General features: G+C 45.9%; 2 protein-coding genes and 1 non-coding gene across 11 annotated transcripts in view; 1 reads left to right on the top strand and 2 right to left on the bottom strand.

Annotated features, from left to right (window-relative positions):
• BRD3 (bromodomain containing 3) overlaps positions 1-3,930 on the bottom strand; it is a 37,900-nt gene extending 33,970 nt beyond the window's left edge. For all 5 annotated transcript variants that reach the window (XM_062505775.1, XM_062505777.1, XM_062505779.1 and 2 more), the window contains exon 1: positions 2,887-3,930. The gene's annotated coding sequence lies outside the window, so the exon portion shown is untranslated. The remainder of the gene's footprint in view (positions 1-2,886) is intronic.
• Positions 3,931-11,765: 7,835 nt separating this feature from the next.
• WDR5 (WD repeat domain 5) lies at positions 11,766-22,663 on the top strand. 5 transcript variants are annotated; one of them, XM_062505611.1, is made up of 13 exons: positions 11,766-12,475; positions 12,907-13,097; positions 15,341-15,414; positions 16,310-16,399; positions 16,984-17,073; positions 17,714-17,797; positions 18,661-18,716; positions 18,872-18,918; positions 19,071-19,146; positions 19,478-19,511; positions 20,207-20,281; positions 20,532-20,619; positions 21,532-22,663. In XM_062505611.1, the coding sequence occupies exons 1-13, from the start codon at positions 12,423-12,425 to the stop codon at positions 21,630-21,632; spliced, it is 1,059 nt and encodes a 352-aa protein (XP_062361595.1). In that variant the 5' UTR covers positions 11,766-12,422; the 3' UTR covers positions 21,633-22,663. The 5 variants fall into 5 exon arrangements, with proteins under 5 accessions (XP_062361595.1, XP_062361598.1, XP_062361597.1 ...); XM_062505614.1 differs by lacking the exon at positions 11,766-12,475 and adding an exon at positions 13,977-14,085 and having other exon boundaries at positions 12,874-13,097; positions 16,310-16,390; XM_062505613.1 differs by lacking the exon at positions 11,766-12,475 and adding an exon at positions 13,977-14,085 and having other exon boundaries at positions 12,874-13,097; positions 17,714-17,794.
• Positions 22,664-24,047: 1,384 nt separating this feature from the next.
• LOC134051885 (U6atac minor spliceosomal RNA) lies at positions 24,048-24,175 on the bottom strand. Its single transcript, XR_009933819.1, has one exon. It is a non-coding gene; the product is annotated as a U6atac minor spliceosomal RNA (small nuclear RNA).
• Between the last annotated feature and the right edge of the window lie 1,083 nt (positions 24,176-25,258).

The raw sequence follows: 25,258 nt of genomic DNA, 5'->3' as shown, positions 1-25,258 counted from the left end.
GCCCCAGCCCAGTGTGTGAGCTGCCTTCAGCCTCACAGGGAGAGGGAGACCCTCGGGTCAGGCAGGCTGCACCCCTGCTCTGCAAGTGAGGCTTGAGGATACCAAAAAACCCCCTTAGATTCATTCCATCTCAAAAGATGAGTTTTAAACACACAGCTCTTAGCAAAGAGGCCTTTGGCAGGGTTATTAAGAACTGTGATTTAAGTCACTGCACACAGCAGTGCAAAGACACGAGCGGCTAGGAAGCCCACAGAAACACTTGCATTTGCAGACACTGACTAATAACAAAATCAGACTTCTTTAAAGACAGACAGTGCAAGGGCAAGGCTGCCCAGCACGCTCACTGAGCTGGAACTCACACTTCAACATGTTTTTCCTCTAAATACTTCTTAAATGACAAGAACCAAAGTTTTTGTAAGCACTTTGGTGTTTAAATGACACCAGTTTTATTTCCAGAAGCCTAGTTTTTATTTGAAGATAGCAGAACTAACACTCCAGAGCCAGCTTTGAGAACAAACCTCAGACACTTCACGTTGCACATGCATTCTTTCTTAAACTTTGCATGCACAGGTCACTACAAGTAAAAAGCCTTTCACTGCCATAGCTACTGTCTCAGCACTGAAAAGACAATATTGTAATGAAGCTTATGCTGAACATTTTATAAGACCGTTACCCCCTGCCCAAGTCTTCTATTAAAATTGTCTCAAAACAGTAAGCATGAGTGAGAGAAATACACCATCTTAGCACTTCTTCTTTCCAAAAAGGAAGGCTTTTGGTCTGGAGTTACTCTGTTTCAGCAGGAGCCTCCCAAGGTATTAATTCAACACTCCCCAGACTTCTGTGCTAAAAAAAAATGAGACACCCAGCAGCCCGCCAGTGCTGTGATCTGCAGATCAGGAGGCAGGACCTGCATTCACAGAACACTCAAGCACTTAGGGAGTTGTAAGCAACACAGATCATGGGGTTTTTTTTCTGCTTGTAAAGCAACCAAACTGCTTTGGGGACTTCTTGTTTGTTTTGATCAATGCATATTTATTTTGCACTTGTCACCCAGATCCTGCAGCACATATGGCAGTCACCAAGTCCCCCCTAATACCTTGACTTAGCACTGTGTGAATTAAACACAACAGTTTCAGCTTTAAAATGAACCCTCCAGTTTCACGTGGACACACCCCCCCCAAGTACACTCACATTGTACACGTTCAAAACATTAACAGGCATATTAAAAACATGCTTCTCTATTCCCAGCAAGGAACAGCAGGTGTGCTTTGCTAATTATGTCAGCTCCTAACCTACTATTATTTACCAGTGTCAGGGAACTTAAAATGTAAAAGACAAACAAACAAAAAAAAACCCCTTCAAAACCTACATATAAAAGTTTGAAATATTAGTGAAGCCATCACATTAGCTCATCCAAACAAGTTTATTTTAGTAACTTTTGGCTCCTGAAGAAATCAACAGAAGGGAACATCCACGCTCTGGGACTGTCACAGAACACGTATCCCGAACCTGACAGAACGCATTCTCCACGTTGTCAAAATTCAATTGTGGAGGAAAACACGTTCTGAATTAACACTCTGCGAGACCCAACCACGTAAAGCCGCACACAGACCCGAGACCTGAACACTAGAGCTTCGTTTGAAAGTGAAACCAAGCAGGCTACAAACAATGCTCTATCCCCAGCGCCCAGGGAGGTGCCGAACCCAAACAAGAAACATAAACGGAGGAGAAGGACGGCTGAGTTTTGAAGGTTTACATTTTATTATCGGCAGCATTATTTATAGCGTCACACTTCTATATATAAATCTGCGATCTGCGTTTCTTTTCACACCTAGAAAGCATATCGAGTTTAGGCAGCGAACCCTCGGGTTTCCATTTATTCGCAAAAGTTTGGTAAACACCGGATATTTACACGAGCGGAGCAGCTGGGTACACACATACACACAAATAAACGCATGGGGACACGGACAACACTTTTCCAGCCCATCATCCGCTGCCTGCTCAGACCTTTTTCCCAGCTCCCGAGCTAACCGGGGAAATGGCCGGAGCAGGCGGGCGCTGGCCCAGGGCTGGGGCCGCCGCCGGGCTCCGCTCCGCGACAAACGCGGAGCCTCGGACCGCCAGCAACGGGGGCTGCAGGATGCTTAATCCGCCCTCCCTTCCTCCGTGCTGTTTTGTAAATTTTTTTTTGTCCTCTTCCCTTCCCCCCCCCCCTTCTTTTTCTTTTTTTTTTTTTCCTCCCTTGTTTTCAAGAGCGCGCCTGCAAGCCCTCCTTTTCCTCGTCCCTAATTTTCCCCTTCAAAAGATGGCGGGCAGAGAAAGAGAGCGAGGGAAAGCGAGCGAGGTAGGGGGAAGAAGAAGAAGAAAAAAAAAACAATCCCCCACCCCCCCCCCCCCCAAAAAAAAAAGGGAAAAAAAAAAAAAAGAAGATAAAAGAAAGCAAGCAAGCCCGTCCTGCACTGGGCTCGGCGGGGCCGCGGCTGCGCCCGGCCGGGGCGTCTTCGGGCGCTCGGTGAGAAGGGGAGGGGGAGCAGAAGATGGAGAAGAAGCGGTAGAAGAAGAAGAAGAAAAGGGTGGGCAGGATCGGCGGGGCCGGGAGGAAATCAATGGCCAGGCTGCAGCCAGCCCCGCCGCGCTTTGTTACAATTGTGGCGGCGCACAAAGGCTGCGGGGCCGCGGGGAGCGACGCGGAGCTCTCGCAACAAGAAGCAGCAGAAGAAGAGAGGAGGGGAAAAAAATTAAAAAAAAAAAAAAATCAGCATTGGCCTTTCCCCAAGTGGGTTTTGCTTTCCTCCCCCTTCTTCCCCGGCCCCCCTCCCTCCAGAAACCATGGCCCAGTGCACACCCAAGCATCTAACAAATAAAGGGAAAGATTAAATAGATTACTTTGCCCCGGCAGCTCCAGCAACGTTTGCCTTACAGTCCCTCCAGTTGCTCTTCTTTTTATCCTCGGCAAGGCAGTATAATAGATGCGCTACAGCGCCCGAGCGCTCATGCGCCGGGGCGCAAGGCCATGTGGGCATCGTAGTCCCGGGCCGGGCCGGGGGGAAAGCGGAGGCCGCAGCAAGAACTACAAATCCCAGAAGCCAACGGGACGCCCCCCCGGCCCCCCGCGCCCTGCCCGGAGCGGCGGGCAGGGGACAGGGATGGCAGGGGTGATGGCCCGGTCAGCGGGCGGCGGGGCCGCACAACGCCGCGCCCCCGGCGGGGAAAGCGCCTGGCTGGGCTCGGGGAGGGCGACCCGCGGCACGGAGCCGAGCGGAGGTGGCGGTGGGTGGGTGTCCCCCGGGTAGACATGGCCGGGGAAAATCCCGGCTTCCCCCGTCCGCCCGCGTCGCGCCTCCCGAGGTACGAGCGGAGCCTGGAAAGTGCGGCTGGGAACGCGCGTGGGACCCACGCGTGCTGCGGGAGGCCGAGCTGGAAATCACAACTGTTCTCGCCCCCTTTTTGTGTGTGTGTGTGTGTGTATGTGTGGGGTTTTTTTGTTTTTTTTTTTAAATCGCGGTTTGCATTGGGTAATGCGCTCTCGCGTTTATTACGCAACAACTAATACGAGCTGCAATAAAAATAGCCCGCCGCCGATACACGCTGGAGTAGCGAGCCGCCAAAAAAAAAAAAAAAAAAAAAAAAATCAAGAAAATCCACAGCCCGATGTAGTTTGCACTGGTTGGTGCATTTCATAACATTGTTGAAAACAACAGAAATTAATCTCATGTATACAATAAAAACAATGTGAATTTTACCAGCACACCACCATAAAAGCATCGACAAACATCAGCGCTGTTAAAAGCACTTCCAAGTAATAGACTCACACCAGCCCATGTCCTAAAGCAAATCCACAACTACAAACATAAGTTAAAACAACGACAACAAAAAAAACTGTTATAAGCCAAAACATGAATGAATTGCTGAAGAAAAAAAAATAATAGAACCGCTGGAAAATAAACGAGGAGAACATTTAAGTGCCAATGTGGAATAAGGCAGAGTGAGGGGATTTCTCTGTGGACACGTGTGCCAGCAGAGGCTGCCACACTGCTGGTTCAGACAGCCACATGCTGATGCCAATTAGTAAGTCAGTTTATTGTAACCATAAGGTGAAGGCAGTTTTACTAAAATACCTTATTTCCAGAAGATTAGCTTTAGAAAAACACGACCAGCGGGACTGAAATTTTTCCAGAGGTATGATATAATCAGAAAGATTGTACAGACTTCAGAGAATTCCATTTAGCCATGCTGCCTCAGGATGGAACCAAAACTGTGCACATGCCTTAGCCAAACCCTCCCCAAAAAGGGGCTTTTTGGCACTCAACTTCAAGGCTTTTGCAAATTCAGGAATCAGAAACTTGCTTACAGCTCTACCACTCTTGAGTATATTTATACTAAGGCGGCGTTTGGTGCATCTGCATCAACACCCAAACCCCACTCTAGGTCAGTGTGTGACACTTGGGCTTCCCTCCTGCCAGCTTACCCTTTTGACTTGACCATCAGGTACCCCAAAGTCACCACCCCACTCAGAGCACACGGCCTCTGCAGGAGCACAAGGCATGCAAGCAGTAAATAGGAGTTCTTAAAGAGAACCTCCACACTTCACTGTGGTGTTCAGAAACCTGACTGCTGGACAGAGAGGAAATCCTTTTGAAACACCACCCAAACTCTGCCCTGCCCACAAGTGTCCTGAATACCAGGAACCAGGGGAAAGACTGGATTTTGAGCACTTTTTACCATTTTTCTGCTCTAAGCCCATTTTCAAGGCAATCTAAAAGACCACAAGTGTGTCAAAGCATTTGAGAGCTGAAAGGAAGCAGGGCAGTTCTTTTGACTGCACTGTCCTGCTCCAGGATGTACCTGATGCACATGGATAACCAGAGTAGGAATTCCTGAATGCCATAACATACACAGACACCAATTCATGAGCATGACTAAAGAGCCCCTAAATGAAAACTGCTGCAGCTCCAGGCATGGGGGCTGGGAAAAGTCAGCAGCTGAAGCTTTCCAAGAAAGGGGGCAGGGAGAAATGGCCTGAGTATTCATTATGAACACTTGGAAAAGTGAACTCCGTGTACTCTAAAGACTCCTTTTGAGCTAAATCATAATCTGAAATCTTGGGCTTTAAAAGTCTTTATATTTTAGTTTAAGACAAACTCCTGCAACAAAAGAAGCGTTGGCTGCAATGTAAGACTTGGCAGAGCCACAAGGAACTGAACAGGGGTCTCCTAATGCAGAGTGTTCAGCAAGCCCAGCAACAGCCACAGAGCACAGCAGCAGAACAGAGACAAATTGGGGAGTGCAGGCAGAAAGGCAGAGACAAGAGAAGCCAGAGAGCAAAAACCTCAGTGAGAGCAAAAAGCTCTCCAAGCTAGCAGAGCACTCACCTCACAGCAAATGTGCACAGGTTCAATACTGGAGTTTGAGCCTCACTGCAAATCCACTGTCAGGAGCACGATGACAAAAGTTGCATCAAAACTGCAACCCTAAAGGAGTCTCCAATTACACCTTGTCCTGCCTTATCTCACCCAGGGTGGGTGTTAGAGAGTTTCATCCCAAATTGTCGAGTTCATTATGCAGCAGGCTGAACAGGCAAAACAATTCACGTGGGAAACTGTCCCCAGAGATTTCACCACTATCAGTTTTCAACCTGGAACACAGCAGTCACTCACACACCTACCTGTAGGTCTGCAGACTCGTGCTTGAAGAACCCTGCTGCATCCTCCAAGGGATTAGGAAAGCAAACATATTTTGGGATCCCTAAAGCCTTCTTTATGCAAGGCAGTGAGTTTAGATAATGGTTTAGCCAAACAGGCACAGGCTGACTCAGTTTGAATAAGCCCCTTAGGAGGTACAGTGAAATCAAATCAGAACAATTTAAGCTCAAGTTACTAAAGCCAAAGTAAAAGCACTTCAACCGAGGAAAAGAGAGTCATAATCTTTAAATTAAATTTCAAACTGATTTTGCCACACAGTTCCATGCACAAGATGTAACAGGCTGCCTCTTTTGAGACACATTAATGCCAACTTCTCCATAAAATACAAACTTATAGCAGCAGCTCTTCCCCTGCTCCCCAAGCTCAGAGGAGCATCCTAGATTCACCCAGAGCTTCTCAAGTGCCCTCTGTGGTGTTTTATGCTGCACCTCCAGTTACCCAATTAGTGCCTTGTTAATGAACACCTGCCGTGTATTTATTCCTGGCTGTTGCAGTACTTTTAACCTGTATTGCCCAGTGGTACCTACATCCTTCTCAGAAGCTTTGTGCACAGGCTTCAACAAGAAAAATGTTATTTGTGCAAAACCAGAGTGGTTTGCAGGGCTGTTAAACACTGGCGCTTTTTGCCTCTCTGCTCACGGAGTGTTGAGTGTTTGGAAACCAAGAGGGGATGGAAGCAGAAAAGAAGATGTTTTGTGGGACAGATGAGTTCTGTGAGAGGATGGGTCACACTCAGTGCCTTGTGTGACTGCACCCAACAGTATTTATCAGGAATCAGGGACTGCTGGGAACACAAATTTTTCTGATCTTTGCAATAGGTACTTCCTGCAAGGTTCTGATTTTCACCTGTGCCTGTTCCACCATCAAAACCACAGTTCCCTACTGCAAGGGGAGATTATATGACTCAGATCACTCCAGTGTCAGGCAGAAGGGTGTTGAACACAAGGGGATAAATGCTCTTATTACAACAGAGAGTCATCTTTTCCAATGATCATCTTCAGTGTAGTGGCAGGATTTCCTCGATTGAGTAAGTGTTATTCAGTAAGTTAAGGATGACAGGATTAGGGCAGAGGTTTGAAACAATAATTGCAGTTTGTTCTTCTGTAGTACCTTTCATCTGTGGAATTCACAACAATGCAATAATCCTCCTAACAGCTTTTGTAGGTAAGGAAATATTATGACTCCTGTTTTTCAGCTGAGGAAGCTGGGAGGGAATATGATGATGCAGAGAATCATGGGCAGAGGCAGAACTGGGACTCTGCTCTTCTGACTCATTCTTTGTAGTTCTCAGAGCCTGGACACACCAGTTGGTGAGGCCACCCTGGCTCCTCAGTCCTAGGAATTGTTAGTGCCTGCAGGGCTTTTGGATCTTCAGTGTTCCCTCTTCATCTGGAAAAGGGTGAGCAGAGCCCCCAGACTGGGAAGCCAGGAACCAGGATGTCTACAAGCCCCAAAAGGCACAGAACTGTGCTGTTTGAAAGGAAGACAGGAAAGAATTGAGCAACCCAAGACCTAAAGGATCTTGTAAGTGTTCATCTGCAAAGAGGAGTTTTGTCATCTGAATGGTGGTCTGCAGTCAGCCAATATCCAGTGGAGGGTCCAGAGTAAAGTTCTTCCAGACTGGAAGTTCTCAAACCATTGAAGCAGAGATGAAGTGCTTCCACTGCAATGGGCAGAAAGAGCAAGAAGAGCCCACAAAAATCTTCTGTCTATGATGTGTCTTATCAAGAGGGAGCAAAATGCTTTATTTGGAGGAGCTGGAGTCTGGGATACAGCGGGCTAAGATTTATATGCAAGGCAAGAGGCAGAGCAAAGGCCTAAATTGTTGTGAGAGAGAAGGACATGACCAGAGATATTTAGGAACAGAAGAGAAATGCTCCTTTGGAAATTACCTGCATCTGAATGGTTTTGTTGGACATTCAGTGTGATGTGGAGACCCAGCACCTGCTGTGAACACAGTGGTTTGCACAGGTAAGCAAGGCTGTGAATAGTGTGTGCTACTGAGCTGGCATTTTAAACCAACAGGCACTGGAACATGCCAGACTTCAGCTGGCCAAAGCCCTAAAGGATTCCTGTGTGCTTCCTTCCTTTTCCTCCCGCCCCCTCACAAAGACTGGAGAGAATGGCACAGAGATCCTCTAACCAAACAGTAACACCTTCTAACATCTTGATCTGTAAATGACAATGAGTAATAAATAGATTTCATAATAAAACTATTTCAGGGGTGTGGCTGAATTGTATTGAACTGTCCGCTCACTGTGGCTGCAGCCAAAGAACAAAGCCCCTGATTCACAGAAGTGCTGAGAACCTGCTGCTCCAGTTGAAGTGGCTGGGAGAGGCGGGCTGTCATCACGTCTGGCAGTCAGAGCATGTGTGACTCAGGCTGGGGCTCTCAAATCAGCAGCCTCTATGCATTAACTATGCTGGCTTTGGGGGGAATTTGTGCTGAATGATGCCTTCTAGCACGTTGCAGGACTCCAACCCTGTAAGAAGTCTGACCTGCTCTTCAAAATCATGTTTCTTACCAGGTCTTTACTAGCAAGGGTTTGATACATGCAGCGTTCAATGATCTTGCACTGAAATGAGTTCTTCAACTTCTACAGGCCCCTCATGCCTGGACTAAATGTCTGTACACATCCCTCCCAGGGCAGGATGATTCCAATCCTACCTGCTCTCCACTGGGCTAAGATTTCCTAGCTTTAAATGAACAAATGTTGGCAATGATGCAAGCAAGGCTCAGAGTGTAGTGGGGGAGGTAGAAGTATCATCCTGGAAAAGGTTCAGTGTTTGTTTTTAAATCCCAGAAGAGACATATGAATGTGATGTATCTGGGATTTAGGGAAAAAAAACAAAACAGAACAGCATGTTAGGAACCACCCAGAAACAGCTCTGTGTCAGGGATCAGCTGCTCTTTAGAAGCCTAAAAGATGTAACAGGTCCCTCCTGAGTTCTTCCTCCCTGTTTCTGGAGCAGAGTATAACACACGGCCAGTCTGTTCTGCACTTCTTCTGTCTGCTGAGGGGCCCAAGCAAACAAAAATGCGAGCTGAGATTGCTAATTGTGCCAAAACATAAACATAGGCTCGCACAGCTTGTAAGCTCCGTGTCTGATTACTCACCACTACAAACGTAAGCACGAGCTGGTGTGCAGCAGGCAGGTCTAAAGAGCAGGTCTAGGCTGTAGTGAAGTTCCTGGGAGCTCCTCCACGAACAACAACGTCCTTTGGATCAGCTCTGCAGCACTGGGTTAGCTCTGCTCCCGGGGCAACCTGGGACAAAATCACACACGTTGGTCAGAGCAGGAGCCACGGCCTCAACTCCTGGAAAGCACCCAAAGGGACCCCAGTAGCACTGGGAGCAGCCACTTCCTTCCAGTCTGAGCCATTTTCCTTTCCCTTTCATCACCATGGGAAGCTGCTCTCCCACAAACACCTCGGACAGGTGTCTTTTCTGTGCACTTGGCACCTCCCCAAGTTCAGGCTATTTGGAAGCAAAGGGAATGAAAGATTTGGTGAAGGAGAAGTCTGCCAAGCCCCACGCTTTCCCAGAGTTTGGACAGATGTCATATCCTGCTGATCCCAGCTGTGGAAGGCTGGCTGGGGGAGCAAGAAAGATTATTCATAACCATCAAGTGAAATTTAATCCAAATTTTTGTCTGTGCAGAGCTCTGGGGATATTCTGCAGTCCCAAAGAAACACCCCTGCTCGTGCTACTCCTGAAAGCTTCATGCTATCAAAAACCCAGCCTGGCATGGAATCAGGTACTTGGCCAAATGGAATTTATCATACTTAAAACTAGTTTAAAAAAACATCCAGGACACTTATAGGCTAAGAGGTTGTTTAGGATTACAGTTAATTTGTAGTCAAGGCTACAGTTTTCAGGTTCCAGAGAGGTATTATTCAGAGCAGATAAGGATTTTTATACATGCATATGTATGTATTTTCTCCACATATATAAATATATTTATATGCCTTTTCTGCATATATAGAAAAGTATCAGGCAAAAATTCCTGAAACAGACACTGAGAGGCAAAATACGAACTTCTCTCCAACATGAAAGAAACAAAAAACACCCTGCCACAAAAAAAAGTTCTATAAATAGCATTATATTGCTGATTTGTATTCTCCCATTTTATTTCACATTCATTGCTTAAAATACTGAAAACATTAAGCCAAAACCATGTGGAAGAATCAGTACCAGGGATTTAACTGGATTTGTTTCCCAATATTGTTCTGGTGAGTGTGCAGCTCTTCTGTGTTTTACCTCCCTGAGTTTCGAGGGCAGGGCTAATTCTCCAGATTTCTGCTGCAGTATTCCAGGCTGGAGGAGAAAGGCCTTGGCTTCACTATACCATAGGTTTTTTTTCATCTTTTCCTTTCTCAACTGCCACTAGAATTTTTGGAAGTGAAGTATCTTCCTGTGTTAAAGGGCCAGTAAATGACACACGTCTCCTTTTCTTCCCTCTTAACTGAAAGCAGACTGCAACGTGTGGGTTCAGAAATAACCCACTGCTGTCCAGAAAATCGCTTAAACACATGTTTAACTGTAACTGGGCTGTTTGGCCTTAATGAATTAAACACTTTTCTGAGTCAAGGCTTTTTGTGTGGCAATACGCTGAGAAAACCACCTTGCCTCAGACACCCTCTCACCCAGGCGAGGATTACGGTGTTAAATGGCTCAAACATCAGCACTAGAGAGTCACAGAACCACTTAGGTAGGAAAAGACCTCTGGGATCATCGAGTGCAGCCTTTAGATTGATCATCACTTTGTCAATTAAATTATGGAGTGCCACGTCCAGTCACTCCTTCAACACCCCCGGGGACGGGGACACTCCGACAACCCCTTGGCAGCTCCAATGTTGAATATTTCTCCCCCGATACAAGGTTTAACACCACTTTCCCTGAAGAAATTCCCCCTGTGTCCAACCTGAACCTCCCTTGAGGATGACTCCCCATGCTCTACCACTACCTGCCGGGGAGAAGAACCCGACCGCCACCTTACAGACACTATGATTGATATTATAGACATTATATAGACATTATTATAGACATTACTGCCGTGCGCATTGGCTGCACTTCTCACAGCAGCATCCAACGGGGCCAGCTGCACCCTAACGACACCTAACCCCCTCCAGCCGGCCTCAACGGCCCGCGGGCCACCGGAGCCACCCCGTCCCGGTCCGTACGAGCCACGCTTGCCACACGGAATCTCACACCGGCACGGACGCGGGCCGCACCCCGCGGGCCGCTCCCCACAGCGAGCGAAGGCGCTGGGAGGGAAGGAAGGAAAGCAGGGAGGGGAGGGAAAAGAAAAGAATGAGGGGGGGGAAAGGGCGGGCACGGCTCCACGGGGCTGGCTCCGCCCGTGCGCGCTCTCGCGCCGCTCTTTTGGCTCTCGGGCCGCGCCGTAGCGCTCCCGGGAGAGAGCGGCATTGTGAGGCCTCCGGCCCGCTCCGCGCAGGCGCAGGTCCGCATTCCCCGCCTGGCGGACCCGGAGCCGCCGCCGCCGCGTCCCCCCCTTCCCCTCCCGCGGCCGCGCTCCTCCCCTCGTCGCGGAGGAGGCGGCGGCCGCCCCCCTTTCCCCGTCCCCATCCCCCGGTAAGTCACCCGAGAGGTAGAGCGAGGCGGCGGCTCCTCCTCCTCCTCCTTTCCCGTCTGCTCCTCGTCTCCCGCACCGCCCGGGGCTCTCCCGCACCGCCGTTGCCCGCGCGGCGCCGCCGCCTCCCCTCAGGCAGCGCGCGCGGAGCCCGCCCGCTTCCCTTCCCTTCCCTTCCCTTCCCTTCCCTTCCCTTCCCTTCCCTTCCCTTCCCTTCCCTTCCCTTCCCTTCCCTTCCCTTCCCTAACCCCCTCGGCCCCGGCCCCTCCGCGCGCTCCCAGCCCGGCCCCCGCCCTCCCCCGGCCGCGTGGGGACCCCTCAGTTCACCCCCTCTCCACATTCGGGGTCTCCACGGGGAGCTTGCCCCCACATTCCAGAGCCAGGGAAGGGCCGTTCGGGGCCGGGGGAAGGGGGGTATCGGGGGGTGTTATCGGTACCGTGTGCGTGGCGGCGGGGGATGCGCTGGGGCTGGGATCCCCCGGGCGTGAAGCCCGCCCGGGCCCGGGCAGCGATGCTGCGGTGGTTTGGCAGCGCGCTGCGGTCTCGCTCGAGTTCCCAGATGAGTTCCAGATGAAAAGGAATCGGGATCTGCGTTAGGAAAGTTTAATTTCTTATTGTGGCCCCCAGATTGGCCGGGGAGTGTCCCTGAGCGGAGATAGGATGCAATCCTGTGCCATGTGCTCTAGGATGACCCTGCTGGAGCAGATCCTGTGCTCCTTTCCAGCCTGGCCCATTCTGGGATCTCCCCACACCGAGCACAGCCGGCAGGCAACTGGTAGCGCCCTGCTCTGCACCCTCTCGGGAAGGAGATGCCTGGAATGCCGGTGGATCCTGGGAGCAAACGCTCCCGCTCCCGAATGTGCTGCCACCAGCAAAAGGAGCTGCGATGTTGCGAATGCACTTAGAAGGCAAATCCTGACAGTGTGAGCTGGGGGTGATTCTGTTCCTGAGCTGAAATGTGGCTGAGCTGCAGTGGAGATTTGTTCCCTCTGCAGCATCAGCCCGGATTACAGAATCCTGGCACTGCACTCCATCAGGTCTTGTTACAGAAAGCGAGTCTGGAGAGGCTGATCCAAGGCTGCTGCCAGTCAAGGGGAAGTCTTGGATGGAGAAGGGGATGGGTTGATGCTCAGACCTTTCAGCAGGGAAATACGACACCAAAATATTCACATTCTGAGGTGAAAGGAATCTAGTCGGGTCTTAAGATTTGCAAGTGCTGGTTATTTTTTGTGCTCCTTATAATCTCTTACTCTATAATAAATTAAAATAGAGAGGCCTTGGGTTGTTCCATACAAACTACTGTATTTTCCCTGTGCTAAGTGCTTGTTACAAGTGTTTTGGGGTCTGCAGTATGAAAACCCTGCCACAGCTCAGAGCTCTTGTGCTGTACTTCTGTTTGGAAAAAGCTTTCCAAGGAGTGATCAAAAGCCGTGGCTGGAGTTCTTGGTCTTGCACATAAGTAGGTCTGAAAGCCTAAAATACTGCTGTGTTGTTCAACAGATAATAAATAGGGGTTTTCATACTGGTTTTTGGCAACCTGTGCTTTGACCAATCTCTTGTGCATGCTGAGAATCTTTCTGACAGCTAATGAAAATATTTTTTCTTCCAGGTTTTTCTTTCAGCGTGGTTCTCCTCTTGGTGGCAAGAGCTGCCTTTTGAAGCAGCACATTCATTCTCCCCTTCAAGCACCCATAAGTCTCATTTGCCAGCTCCAGAACCATGGCAACAGAAGAAAAGAAGCCAGATGCAGAATCCACCAAAACACAATCTACTCCTTCCTCCTCAACCAATCAGAGCAAGGTGTGTGTGGGGCCCCAAAAAATATCCCTGTAAAAATACCTGGAACTACCTGAACACTCAGCAGCCAGACCGGAATCAGGGATTTGAATTCTCCCGTTATTAAGATTATTATTATAAAATTAAGGTCTTTTCCATGTGGCTGTTTCTGCTGCTGTCTCGTGCTGAGGATTTGATAGGAAAAGTGGATGGAGTGCAGGTCTGCTGTATTGCTAAGTGGTTTTTTTTTTTTTTTTTTTTTTTTTTTTTTTTTTGGTTTTCGGGAAGTTGTCACCAGTGAAACACTTCTTGTCATTTTAATCATGGCAAAGGCTGTTTGTTTGTATCCTTGGAATGCCTGGAGGTGGTTGGAGAATTGGTGAATCTCTAGCTGTGGAGTGGGGAAACAGTTATTCAGGTTCTTTGAAGCCTGGAGATGCTCAAAGGAAGTGTTGCTGTCTAACCATGAAGCCTTTTCAAAGAGTAAAGGTGGGATTTTAGGGGCATGGAGGAAATTTGCCTGTGGTTTAATTCATGATCAGGGTGAAAATGCAAACACTTGAAAGCACTGCACAGGTCAATATCCAGAGTGAAACATGGAAGTGCCAGGCACTTTGTGGTTGGGCTGTTGGATTATTCTCACCTGTTGGTTACTGGCTTGGATGGACTTCACCTCAGGGGTGACTTGGTGTTGTACTTGGAACAGTGAGGCCCCACACTGAAAGGGTGCTTGTTTTGTTTGGTTGTTTTTTGAATTTGGAGGGCAATGTGAATGTAAATAATGTAAGTACTGGATTTTGTTATGGTGAACATCCACGTGGTCTGTTCCTCTGCACTGATTGGAGCTAGCCACTGAGATACTCAATTTGGAATTTAACTTATTCATAAATATGTTTCTTACAGCCTGCCCCAGTAAAGCCAAACTATGCTCTCAAGTTCACATTAGCAGGACACACAAAGGCAGTGTCATCAGTCAAGTTTAGTCCTAATGGAGAGTGGCTTGCCAGCTCCTGTAAGTATTGTTTGCTTTTCTCTCATTTCAGACACAAATGTGGGCCTTGAAAAGGACCTGTTTGCAGTGCTACCTCAATCAGGGAGAGGAGGTTTTTCTTAAAAGTGATACCAAAACTGTCACTCTTCAAGATAATTTGATTTAAGTTTTGTTATTTTGAGCATTGGGTCTTTGCATTGCCAGGAGAGCCATCACCTGTCCAGCTTTCCTTACTGAGCAAGTGGGCAGGATTCTTTCCTGTGCAGAGGAAACCCCTGTGGTTTTCTGTATCACTAGAAACTTAAGCTTTTAAATTAAACTTTGTGCACAGTATCTGAAGGCAAAACTTTCCTGTGGGAAATAAGGGAGGTTCTGCTGGGCAGCAGAGTTGGATGCGTGTGCTCTGTCCTGTGTGCCTGTGGTGGTTGGCAGTCAGAGGCTTTGATTGCCCCAGTGAAGTGCAGGAAGTTGTTTATAAATAGTGTTTCACTGCTCTCTTAAGTGATAGAAAAGGTCCCCTTTCTGTCAGCTTTGGTATTTCATAAGGGTTTTTATTGGTCTTCAGCACTGCTTGATAGTTTTGCCTTGAAAATGTACTTCTGTGACTGTCAGTGATCCAGAGAGGATCCATGTGTAGGGAAAGGGCAGTTGGAAATGTTGAATATGACAGTGAGTGTCACTGGAACATCTTCCAAACGTGGGGATGGCTTGGGGCTTTGACTTCACTGCAAACAGCCTCAATAAAACCAGTGCACTGTGCCATACAAATCATTCTTACAGTTTTCCCATCAGAGCCCCCCTCCCCTCTCCCCGAACATGTTTTTCAAACTTTATCTGGCAAACAGCAACTTTTTTCTCTGGCTTGTTTTGCCAGGATACCATGGATAATATTTTTGGGTTTCTGTAGGCATCCATTCAGTCCAGTTTGTGGTGTAATTATTGTTCTTTTTGGGGCAAAAGCCTTTCAAGCATTCCCATGGACCAGCACTACTTTTACCACTGGCAGTCTAAAACAAAAGTAGAAACCCAAGTTGTCAAGAGAGAAACTAAAGCTGCTGGAGTCTCTCTGCATTCCAGGCAGCTTATGTAACCTCAGCTGCTGCAGAGTGCTGTGTCGGAAGCTGTTCTTCACCAATTCCGTATCACCTCCTTCCCTGAGGTCTGCCTGGGGAGGGAGAAATGCCCAGAGACAGAGTTAACTTATTTCCTTTCACCTGGGAGGGACAGCTCAGGCAGTGCTGTTAATTAACCTCTGAACTGGCACATTCTTTTCCAGCTGCTGACAAACTCATTAAAATTTGGGGAGCATATGATGGCAAGTTTGAAAAAACAATATCTGGTCATAAGCTGGTAAGTGTGAGGTGATTACTGTGGGAATTTAGCTGGGAAGAATTTTGCTTTCTTTTCCTCATTCAGAAATTTCCATTCTTTGTTAGTTCTGCCTGTGTAGAAGGTTTGTTCTTCTGCCTTATTTTGTAGTTTTTTGTTTATCTAGTCCTGGAATTGCTGGAGTAGGGCAGGCTGGGAATATGGGTGGAGTGCAGGCTGCTCATGGAACACATGCATACCCAGCTTTTGGTGTCCCTGAACTTCAGGAGAACCCACCTCACACCCAGGGCAGGGGATTCCTGGGTGAAAATCCCTGTGAGTTCTAACACTTTGTCCTGTTCCATCTTTCCTTTGTATAAGGAACAAAACACTTGCCTTTTAAGGAGATTGAATTTTTCTTGTGGGTTTGCCTACATAAACACACCACTTACTCATTCTGCAAAGTTCTAAAGAAAACACAAAACTCCCAAGCCCTTTGGTTTTCCTTTTTTTGACATTTTTTACATGCTGAAGTTTCATGAGCAAAAATGAAGATTTATCAAAAGAAAAACCACTGGAATCTTCTCCAGCCTTTGGGGAATTGGACTGTAAAGAGCAGCCATTTGTCATGAAGAAAAGCCACTTAATTCAGATTAATTTATGAGCATTCTATTTAGGAATTCCAGCAAAGGGTTTTGGTGGCCACAATAAGAGCTGTGTGAACAAGCTACTGATGTTCTCAGAGTTTGTGGCTCAGCTTAAAATTAACTTGTGCCAGAGGAGCTCTTAACCCAGCAAAATCACTGAATTCCTGACTCTCAGTGCTGAATTTTCATTCAGGCTTCAGCTGGGAATGTAATCTGCAGTCTGTGTTTTCCACTTTTCTGTGTGGCTGAACAAACAGAGCTGAGAAGAGAACTGTTTCCCTTTGTTTTAGGGGATCTCTGATGTTGCTTGGTCATCAGATTCCAACCTCCTTGTCTCTGCCTCCGATGACAAAACTCTCAAAATATGGGATGTAAGCTCGGTAAGGGCAGCAATTATTATTTATTTACCTTCATTTTTCTCCAGCATTGCCTTCTTCACTTGTATTCCTGCTTGTAGCAGGCTGGTGAATGGGCTGTGAGGATGAATGAATGGTGCTGTCTGCTCTTGGAAGGAGTGGGATGCTTGTGGATACCCCGAGGAGCCTGTCATGCTCTGAGAAAGCACTAAAGCCTGATGATGGAGACAGAAGCACAGCAAAAAGCCTCTCAGATGAAACCTTTTTATTACTTCTTACCACAGCCATGCTTATTTCTGCTTCTCCCCCATTCTCTCATGACTTGAGAGAACTGGATAATTTGGTTGTGTTTTGATTAGGACTGTTAAATGGTTTGGATCCTCCTGAGCTGCCCAAAGGGTTTGCACCTCGCCTGCAATCTTTATGATTGTTTGATACTGGTTTTTTATTTTTTGCTTTGTTGCAGTTGGCCCTCTGCCCATCTAAATCTGGGGTTAGAGATGGTTTCTTTCTGTGCTGCACAGTGATTAACCTTAATGTGGTCTCTCTGGGTGCTTTTATGGTGCTGGGTGATGCTGTGTATTTAACTCCGCTGAATTTTATTTCAGGGTAAGTGCTTAAAGACACTGAAAGGGCACAGTAACTACGTTTTCTGCTGCAATTTCAACCCTCAGTCAAACCTCATCGTTTCTGGCTCAGTGAGTGGTTTTTAATTTTTTTTCCTTTGTGGGAAGCAAGTACTGCACACTCTGTCACTTGTCACTAAAGGGGCAGACAGGTTCTTTAGGGATCTTGGCAGAATGATGATGGCATTAAATCATAGTTACAATTACAGCTTTATTTTCTTAACAGATTATTATGATTAGTGTAGCACACTAATTTATGATTAGAATGGCACAGGATTTCTGCAGGCAGGATTGATGTAGTACAATTTATAAGTAGTGATTACAGAATTTATAGTACAACTTAACAGTTTTTAATCACCTGGATTCTGATCTGTCTAAAGGATGACTTCTAATCAACTCTCCCTCTGCAGATAGGGTCAGATCATGGTTTGAAAACAATATTAAATGAAAGAATATGAATCACACAGCCCATTTCAATTGTGTTTTCCCTCCCAAACACAGCTTGCAGTCAGGTGAGCTGTGCATTGCCCCTGCTGTGTTTGCTTGGGGAAAAGCCCATGGAGACAAGGAATTCAGGGAGCTGTTCCCAGGCTGTTGGATGTGTCCTGGGCTTTCTGACCCAGCTGGGATAAGTTCTGATGCTGCAGCCAAGCTGAACCTGAGTGCCCCAATGAGGTGCTGACTAAACCTGGTGCCTCTCTTCCCTCTGCAGTTTGACGAAAGCGTGAGGATATGGGATGTGAAAACAGGGAAGTGCCTCAAGACGTTGCCTGCTCATTCTGACCCAGTTTCAGCTGTAAGTCCCTCCTGATGAGTGAACACAAAATTACAGAGCTCCTCTCCTGCCCCTGTAGAGGGGTGACTCTGTGCTCTGTTACCAAGCCCTTACACAGCATCCAGGCTGGGCTGTGGTTGCTGCCAGTGGCCAGTGCTCAGTGGCAATGAAATGAGTGGTGGTTTCTGTAAGATCAGTGTGGATTTTGGTCCTGGCTGGAAATGTGAATAGTGCAGAGGTGTGCCAGATGTGCCCAAGTGTCATTCTGGGACATAGATTTGTGGCACTTGATGCTTGGAGAACAACTTGTATTTCTTCTGCATTTTTGTATTTCTTTTGTTCCACAGAACACTCCTGCTTTAAACCTCAGTTATTTCGTAGGAGAAATGAGCTTGGCATACAGCACTATCCATTGGAATTAAGGAAAACCAGGAGGTGTTCAACTCTTAATGTCTTTGAAATGTTCAACTCTTAAAGTCTTAAGGGAAACCAGGAGGTGTTCAACTCTTAATGTCTTTGAAGTGAAGAACATTGAAATAAATCTGAGCCTCATATATCTTGAAATGTGACTGTTCTAACATGGTTGTTCTGCCATGTGTAAAAGATATTTCACATTTACAATTGTCTCTTAATAGTAATAATTCTAAAAAATTGTTCTTTAGATAGAAATAGCTGAAAATTGACTTTAAAACATATAAGTGGCTACATACCAGGTTCTATTCCATGCCCTTAAAATAATCAGGTTCTGTCCTCAGGTTTGTTTCTGCTGATGTGTTCCATGTCAGAAATGGAAAATAAGGATTTGCTGTGGGGCTTAAACATTTGATCTTTATGAGTATCAGTAAAGTTATTTGTTTTAATAATTAGTATTAATAATCTTACAGGTGCATTTTAATCGTGATGGATCCCTGATAGTGTCAAGTAGCTATGATGGACTCTGGTAAGTGGTTATTTTTTCTCTGTTTTACTCTTTGCACCTTTTGAATTTTAAAAATACTTTTTTCGAAAAAAAAAAAAAGTTAGCATTTGTTAATGTTAAAATTGTAAAAAAATACTTCAAACCCAATAATAATTATTTTTGTGTGTTTTTAACAGTCGAATCTGGGATACAGCATCAGGCCAGTGCTTGAAAACACTGATTGGTAAGTAGAAATATTTCTTGTCTGGGCTCTGTTTTTCCACAGAGATTTTCTGTGTTTCAGTGAAACTATTAAAAACAAATTCAAAAGAATCCTTCAGTCAGTGAGACAACACAGCTGTGCACTTTGTAACACTGGTTTTAATTTTGCTGTAGATGATGATAACCCTCCTGTGTCTTTTGTGAAGTTCTCACCAAATGGCAAATACATCTTAGCTGCAACTTTGGACAAGTAAGTATAAAATAAAAATGGAGAATAACACACAGCTCTGAAATTTGGAGTATCAGATGATGCTTTATTTTGCTTTTTGGCTGCCGTAGTAATGATAATACATGACTTCATATATAGTGTTTTCTATGGAGGAGAATATGAATGGCATGGCAGTAAAATTGATGTTTTGGGGCTAACTACCCCTGCATTCCAAAGCCAGGCTAAAATTATCCATGTAGGCTTTTGGAACTCAGGTATGGAAAAACATTTTTCAGCTGCTAGGAGCTGTTTAGATAGAAAAAAAAAGAAACCACACAAGAACTAAAATCTTGGTTTTTCTTTTGTTTTCCAGCACTCTTAAACTTTGGGACTACAGCAAAGGAAAGGTAATTTCTTTCTCTCTATGTAGACTTAACTAAGCTTTTAGGAAAATTGGATTTAAACTTAACATACAAGTACTACAGAAAAACTATCAGTATTGCTTTAGTGGAGAGAATAAACTTTTAGCATAGCCTGTTGCAACAGGACAAGGGGTAATGGTTTTAAACTAAAAGAGGGTGGAAACTCAGGTTAGAAAGTTTCCTGTGAGGTTGCAGAGCCCTGGCACAGGGTGCCCAGAGCTGTGGCTGCCCTGGATCCCTGGAAGTGCCTGAGGCCAGGTTGGATGGGGCTTGGAGCACCCTGGGACAGTGGAAGATGTCCCTGCCCATGCCACACCTTTAAAGGTCCCTTCAAACTCCAACTATTCTGTGATTCTGACTAAAGATGCCTTAGAATAAGAGAAGGAAAAAAAAAAATTAAAATACTTGCCTTCTGCATAGCCCTGAGAATTTACAGCAATATTTCTGCATTTTATTCTTCATGAACAATAAATTGCCTTTGATCTCTTTCACTGTTGTAATGGGACATATTTAGGGCTTTGTTTTGAAGTTCAGAGCAGAGCATCTGCATCCTCTAGATCAATTGACAGTGTGGGAAACACAGGCTGATGTATTCAGTCTTTTTGTCCCCAGAAAGTTTGTCCTTGACTGAGAAAACTCCCTCCCAGCTGCATTAATGTCTTGTGGCTCTTCCCTTGCAGTGCCTGAAGACGTACACAGGACACAAAAATGAGAAGTACTGCATATTTGCCAATTTCTCTGTCACTGGTGGAAAGGTTAGTGTAGATCTGATAATTTATTGTGTATTTTTTACTGCTCCTCTCTGTAGATAAAAGAGGATTTTGGGGCTGGAAGCCTCCTTTGATGGGTGCTGGTTTCTGTGGCTCTAGGTGGGCTCACTGTCAGATTTCCTGACTTTTCCTCCTTCTCCATTTCATGTATAACAATGAAATGTTGACTGAGAAATAGCACTTGGATATGGATCAGAAAGATTCAGATAACTGTGTTTTGTCTCTGCCCCTCCAGTGGATAGTGTCTGGTTCAGAAGACAACCTGGTCTATATCTGGAACCTTCAGACAAAAGAGATTGTACAGAAACTACAAGGACACACAGGTGAGGAAGAGGATTCTGGTTTTATTGATGAAATATCCCTCATATTTTCAGGCTTAGCCTGAGCATTTTCTCTCTGATACCATATTTGATTCTCAGACACATAGATTCTTGTGTGGCTGAAGCTTAACTGAACCCTGGGAGTTTTACTCCTTTTTATGAAGGATTTTTATGGGCATTGAAAATGTTTTATTCTTCACCTGTGAGAACATCAGCTTGGAAAGGAGATTTGCTTGAGCACAGAACTGGTCAAGATATTTAATTGTCTCATAACATTAGTGACTGAATGATCTGGTAACACCTTCCAGAGCTGCAGATCCCAAGGATGAGGATTGATGTGGTCTGGACTTGAACCATGAGATGTCACCTGATGGGTACTTCAGTCTGAGTCCTGTGGAAGAGCAGAGTTCTAACTGAAATCTCAGAGTGGTCAGTCCTTTGCTTTGGGCTGGATCCAGTGAGACCCAGTGGATCCCAGTGATTGGGACTGGATCCCTGTGGTTTGGAGTGTAGGGAAGGCAGTGGCTGCAGATTTTCATTTTCAGGCTCTGAAGGTGAAGTGTTACCTAAGAACTGACCAGGATGTTGGAAATACCCTCCATGACAAAAAAAAAAAAAAAAACAAAACAAAAAACTGACCTGGGTTTTGATTCAGCTGTGTCTGACAGAAATAATAACTGAAATCTAGAGAGTTGTCACCTTTTGAAACCTGTCAAACTTTCCTACTGCCCTCAATTCTTCCCTGCTTGTATTTCCTCTCAAAGAGGAGCAACAGTTTTAAGATATTTACAAATAACACATTTAATTCTGCTACGAGGAAATAACAGCTTAATAAAACACAGTTACTAATTTTCAGAAATGCCTGCTATGAACCAGATTTCAATAATTCAATTTTTCTCTTTTCTTTTTGCTCAGATGTTGTCATCTCCACAGCTTGTCACCCAACAGAAAACATCATTGCATCAGCAGCACTAGAAAATGACAAAACAATTAAACTGTGGAAGAGTGACTGTTAAAACGTTCCAGGATTGCTTTAGAGACTGTCAGGAAAAACAACAAAAAAAAGTGTTTTTAAAAAAAATTATTAAAAAATAAAAACACCCATAAATCCAGTTTGGCAGGAAACCTGAAGAATATTTGATAAAGTGGTTTCTGTTAGTCTTGGCCCAAAGAAAACATCTTAGCTCTGCTAGAGCTGGGCAATGTGGTGGAAAAAAAAAAAAAAAAAGATGCAGTGTCTCCTTTTCTTGCCTAATGTTTTGGCAGACAAATGGATGGTTCTGATGTGGAGTCAGAATTCTTGGACACCCCAAAGATACTGTATTTTCTGATGGCATTGCTTCTGGGCACTGTTGCTACTTAAGGAAGAGCTGCCAGTCTACTTTGTACCAGTAAGTTAAGTCACAAGCCTAGAGATGTGTGGAATTTTTTAAAAATATGTCTAATTTTTTTTTTTTTAATTTTTTAAGTTTGTTTATTTTTTTTTTCCCGAATGTAGGTTCTAGTCTCTTGGGAAGTTTCTGTATTGTTTTAAATAGGAGTACTGCATCTTCAAGGGTGCTTCATTTTAAAACATTCAGCTCAAACTTTGTGACCAAATAAAACCATGCAGTTCCAGATTTCCCTCTTCCTGCCCCTGACTTGACTCCTGTGGTTGAATCTCTTACCTTCTGTATAGTTGCTTACCTCTTGTTACGTGTGTTTAATAGATGCTGTTCTAGAGCAAAGTTACAGTTCTTCTGTTAACCATTAAAATGAATCCTGCTTGTAGTTGTTCTCAGCATATTTTATTTTTTTTTTATTATTTTGCCTCTTCTGTTTCTCAAGCCAACTCACAGAACACTGTAAAGTTATTTCAATGTAAAAAGAAACAAACCCAGACTTTTTGTATCTTGGCAATCCATGGTATGAAGCTGTATTGCAAATGGCATGACTCTGTATCTATCTCAGCATTGCTATTTCTTTCCCTTTTTGTCATATCCATGTGGGATTTACACATCCAGAAAAATACCATGTGCCATAATAAAAAGGTGGGATTTTATGTGTATGTTTGTGGTTAAGAGTGTGCTCATGTGAAGTGTCTGTGTCCATGGAAGCTTCGTTTAAAAAAAAAAAAGGCATTTTTAAGGGGAAATGTTTTCTGTAGAAACTGCAGTCAGGGAGGATGAGGAGCAGCAGTGTAGAGAAAAAGAGGAACAAACACAAGCCTAAATTTATTTAATGAAGGGAAAAGGATGGAGCTGAAGGTGTCCTCAGCAGAGACAACATTGCTACAACCCCTTCCAGAGAGCTTGAGCCAAGGGAAAGGATTCCTGCTGCCCTCTCCTTGCAGGATGGGCAGGGATCAGGATTTACCTTGTGCTGGCTAAGAAACACACAGAGGCACAAGTTTTACTGCACCCAAAGGGTTCTGCTGCAAGGGGATGTTTTGCTCCTGGTGATGCAAAACCCTGTGTTTTTGGTATTTACCTCATGTGCCAGGTAATAACAGAAAATAATTCCAGTCCAGACCTCTGGAGTGCTGCTCTGATACTGCCTTGCTTTGAAACCTCTGGAGAAAAAGAGCTGCAAGCCATGAGGCATAGGTTTTCTTTTTAAAATATAAAAATAGAGTTCATGTTGAGCTGCTAAAATGGTTATTAATAATATCACTGCCTTTGGAGGTTTTTCTTTATCCCCAGGAAGGGACAATGTGTCTAGACTTGGTGTCACTGCTAAAATGATCAACCCATGTTTTTTTTACAGTCTTACTCTTGAAGGCCAGTGAAACTCTTCAATGCAAAATGTGGCTGTGCTGCTTTACAGCATGGAGAAGGTGGAATTTTACTCCAGGAAAGCATTTTAATGTTGATTCAGAAATATTTCCTGGCGCAGTGCCTCCCATGTCCCTGTGTGTGAGTGGCTTTGCTTGCCCACCTTCGCTGTCACACAGCTGTGGAGAAGGGAGATGAGTTTTCTGCTGTCACGAGGAAATCTCTTGAACAGGGATAGAAAAACCCCTAATGTAAAGGATCTGCTGTAAAGCTGCTCTTCATAGAGGTTGTGTTTAAATCCTTAATATCCCACCTGGGATTAATGCTGGCGCCGATTGGCGTGAGCTCTACTTACCTCTAATTCTGTGCAGCCTGGCATGGCTGTGGTGGTTGGAGGACCAGGATTAGCTCAGGCACAGCTCTGGAAACAAGGACCATGTTCTGTCTGGAGAGGCTGGAGTAAAGGAGGTGTAACTTTATTTAAAATAAAATACACACTGAGTAACACTGCGGTGTGTTACCGCTGCAGGTTTCTGGTACGCCGGCGACTTTTAAGCTGAGGGAAAAAGCGAGCTGGATGACTAAAAAAAGAGGCTGACTAAAAAAAGAGGCTGCTGGTTGGCTTTTTTTTTTTTTTTTTTAATAGTCTCCCGGAAATAAAAGGAAAGAAGAAAAGGAAAAAAAACATGGTTAGATGCCACGAAGTAGGTGGCAGTGCCTTAACCGTATGTGTGTTGTACAGGCCACGAGGGCCTCTTCCATCCTTATCAAGGGGAGTGCTAACCTTCTCTCCTTTCATACAACACAGTCGTTCGCATGCGCTCTGAATTATTTAAACCTCCAGCATTACACATCTATTAAAGACAGAGCGATATGAACTTTCTATTCTCTGTCTTCTCGATTTGACATTTTTACTAATTCTTATTAAGAGTGTTTACTCTTAGCCCCAGGGTTTTCCTAAAACCCCTAAAAATCTCAATAAAATTGCCAAAACGCGCCCTCTACGCTGCTCCCTTTAATATATTCATCACTTTCAGCCAATCAGCGCGCAAAAGGCGGAGCTTCTGACCCTACCCTCCGTGGTTTTGCTCCGGCCTCGCTGCTGGAGGCGGGCGCGCCCGGGGTTCGCCGGTTCGAATCCCGTCCCCGGCGGGGCGGTGCTGCTGGGGTGAGCTCAGCGCGGGGTGTGCGGCTGGACCCGCGGAATCTGTGCGGGGTTTGAGCTTTTCCGACTGAAATCCCTCGGGTTTGAGCTTTCCCGACGGAAATCCCTCCGGTCTGAGCGGCAACGGGATTGCACCTCGGGATGTGCTGATGGAATCTCCCGCAGCCGGAGCAGCGGGGCAGGAGGGAGCCCCATTCCCGACGTGTTCCCGCTGCCCCGGAGCTGGTAAATCGCTCCGAGTTCCGTCAGAGCTAATGACGAGTTACAAGTTCCAGATGTGGGAGCGGTGGAAGAGCCTGCGTGGTTTATCCCCCTTTTCTTAAAGCCTTTCTCTTTGGCATCCCGAGGGGATAAAACCAGACAAACATTTCTCTAAATGAGGGCTGCAACACCTCAAAGCAGCCCGAGGAGCTGCTGTTCCCCGCGGGATTTCTGCCCCAGCATCCCGCTGCAGGTCCCACCCATGCCCCCTTAAGGCATCGCTCCATCCCCGGACCCCTGCGGCTCTCCCAGACCTTCCCTCTGTGTTCCCGGTGGGAAGGACCAGCCAGGAGCCGCTGTTTTGCATGAGCCTGCGGATCCAGGTGCAGAGCCCAGGGGTTTGCACGGCCCCGGCCCCGCCAGATGTGCACAGCTGCTGCATCACAGACTCACAGAACGGCTTGGGGTGGAAGAGACCTTACAGCTCATCCCATTCCAACCCCCTGCCATGGGCACAACACCT

This window comes from Cinclus cinclus, chromosome 19 (assembly GCF_963662255.1).
Source record: "Cinclus cinclus chromosome 19, bCinCin1.1, whole genome shotgun sequence".
Taxonomy (NCBI): Eukaryota; Metazoa; Chordata; class Aves; order Passeriformes; family Cinclidae; genus Cinclus; species Cinclus cinclus.
This window is presented reverse-complemented; position numbering and strand designations above follow the sequence as displayed.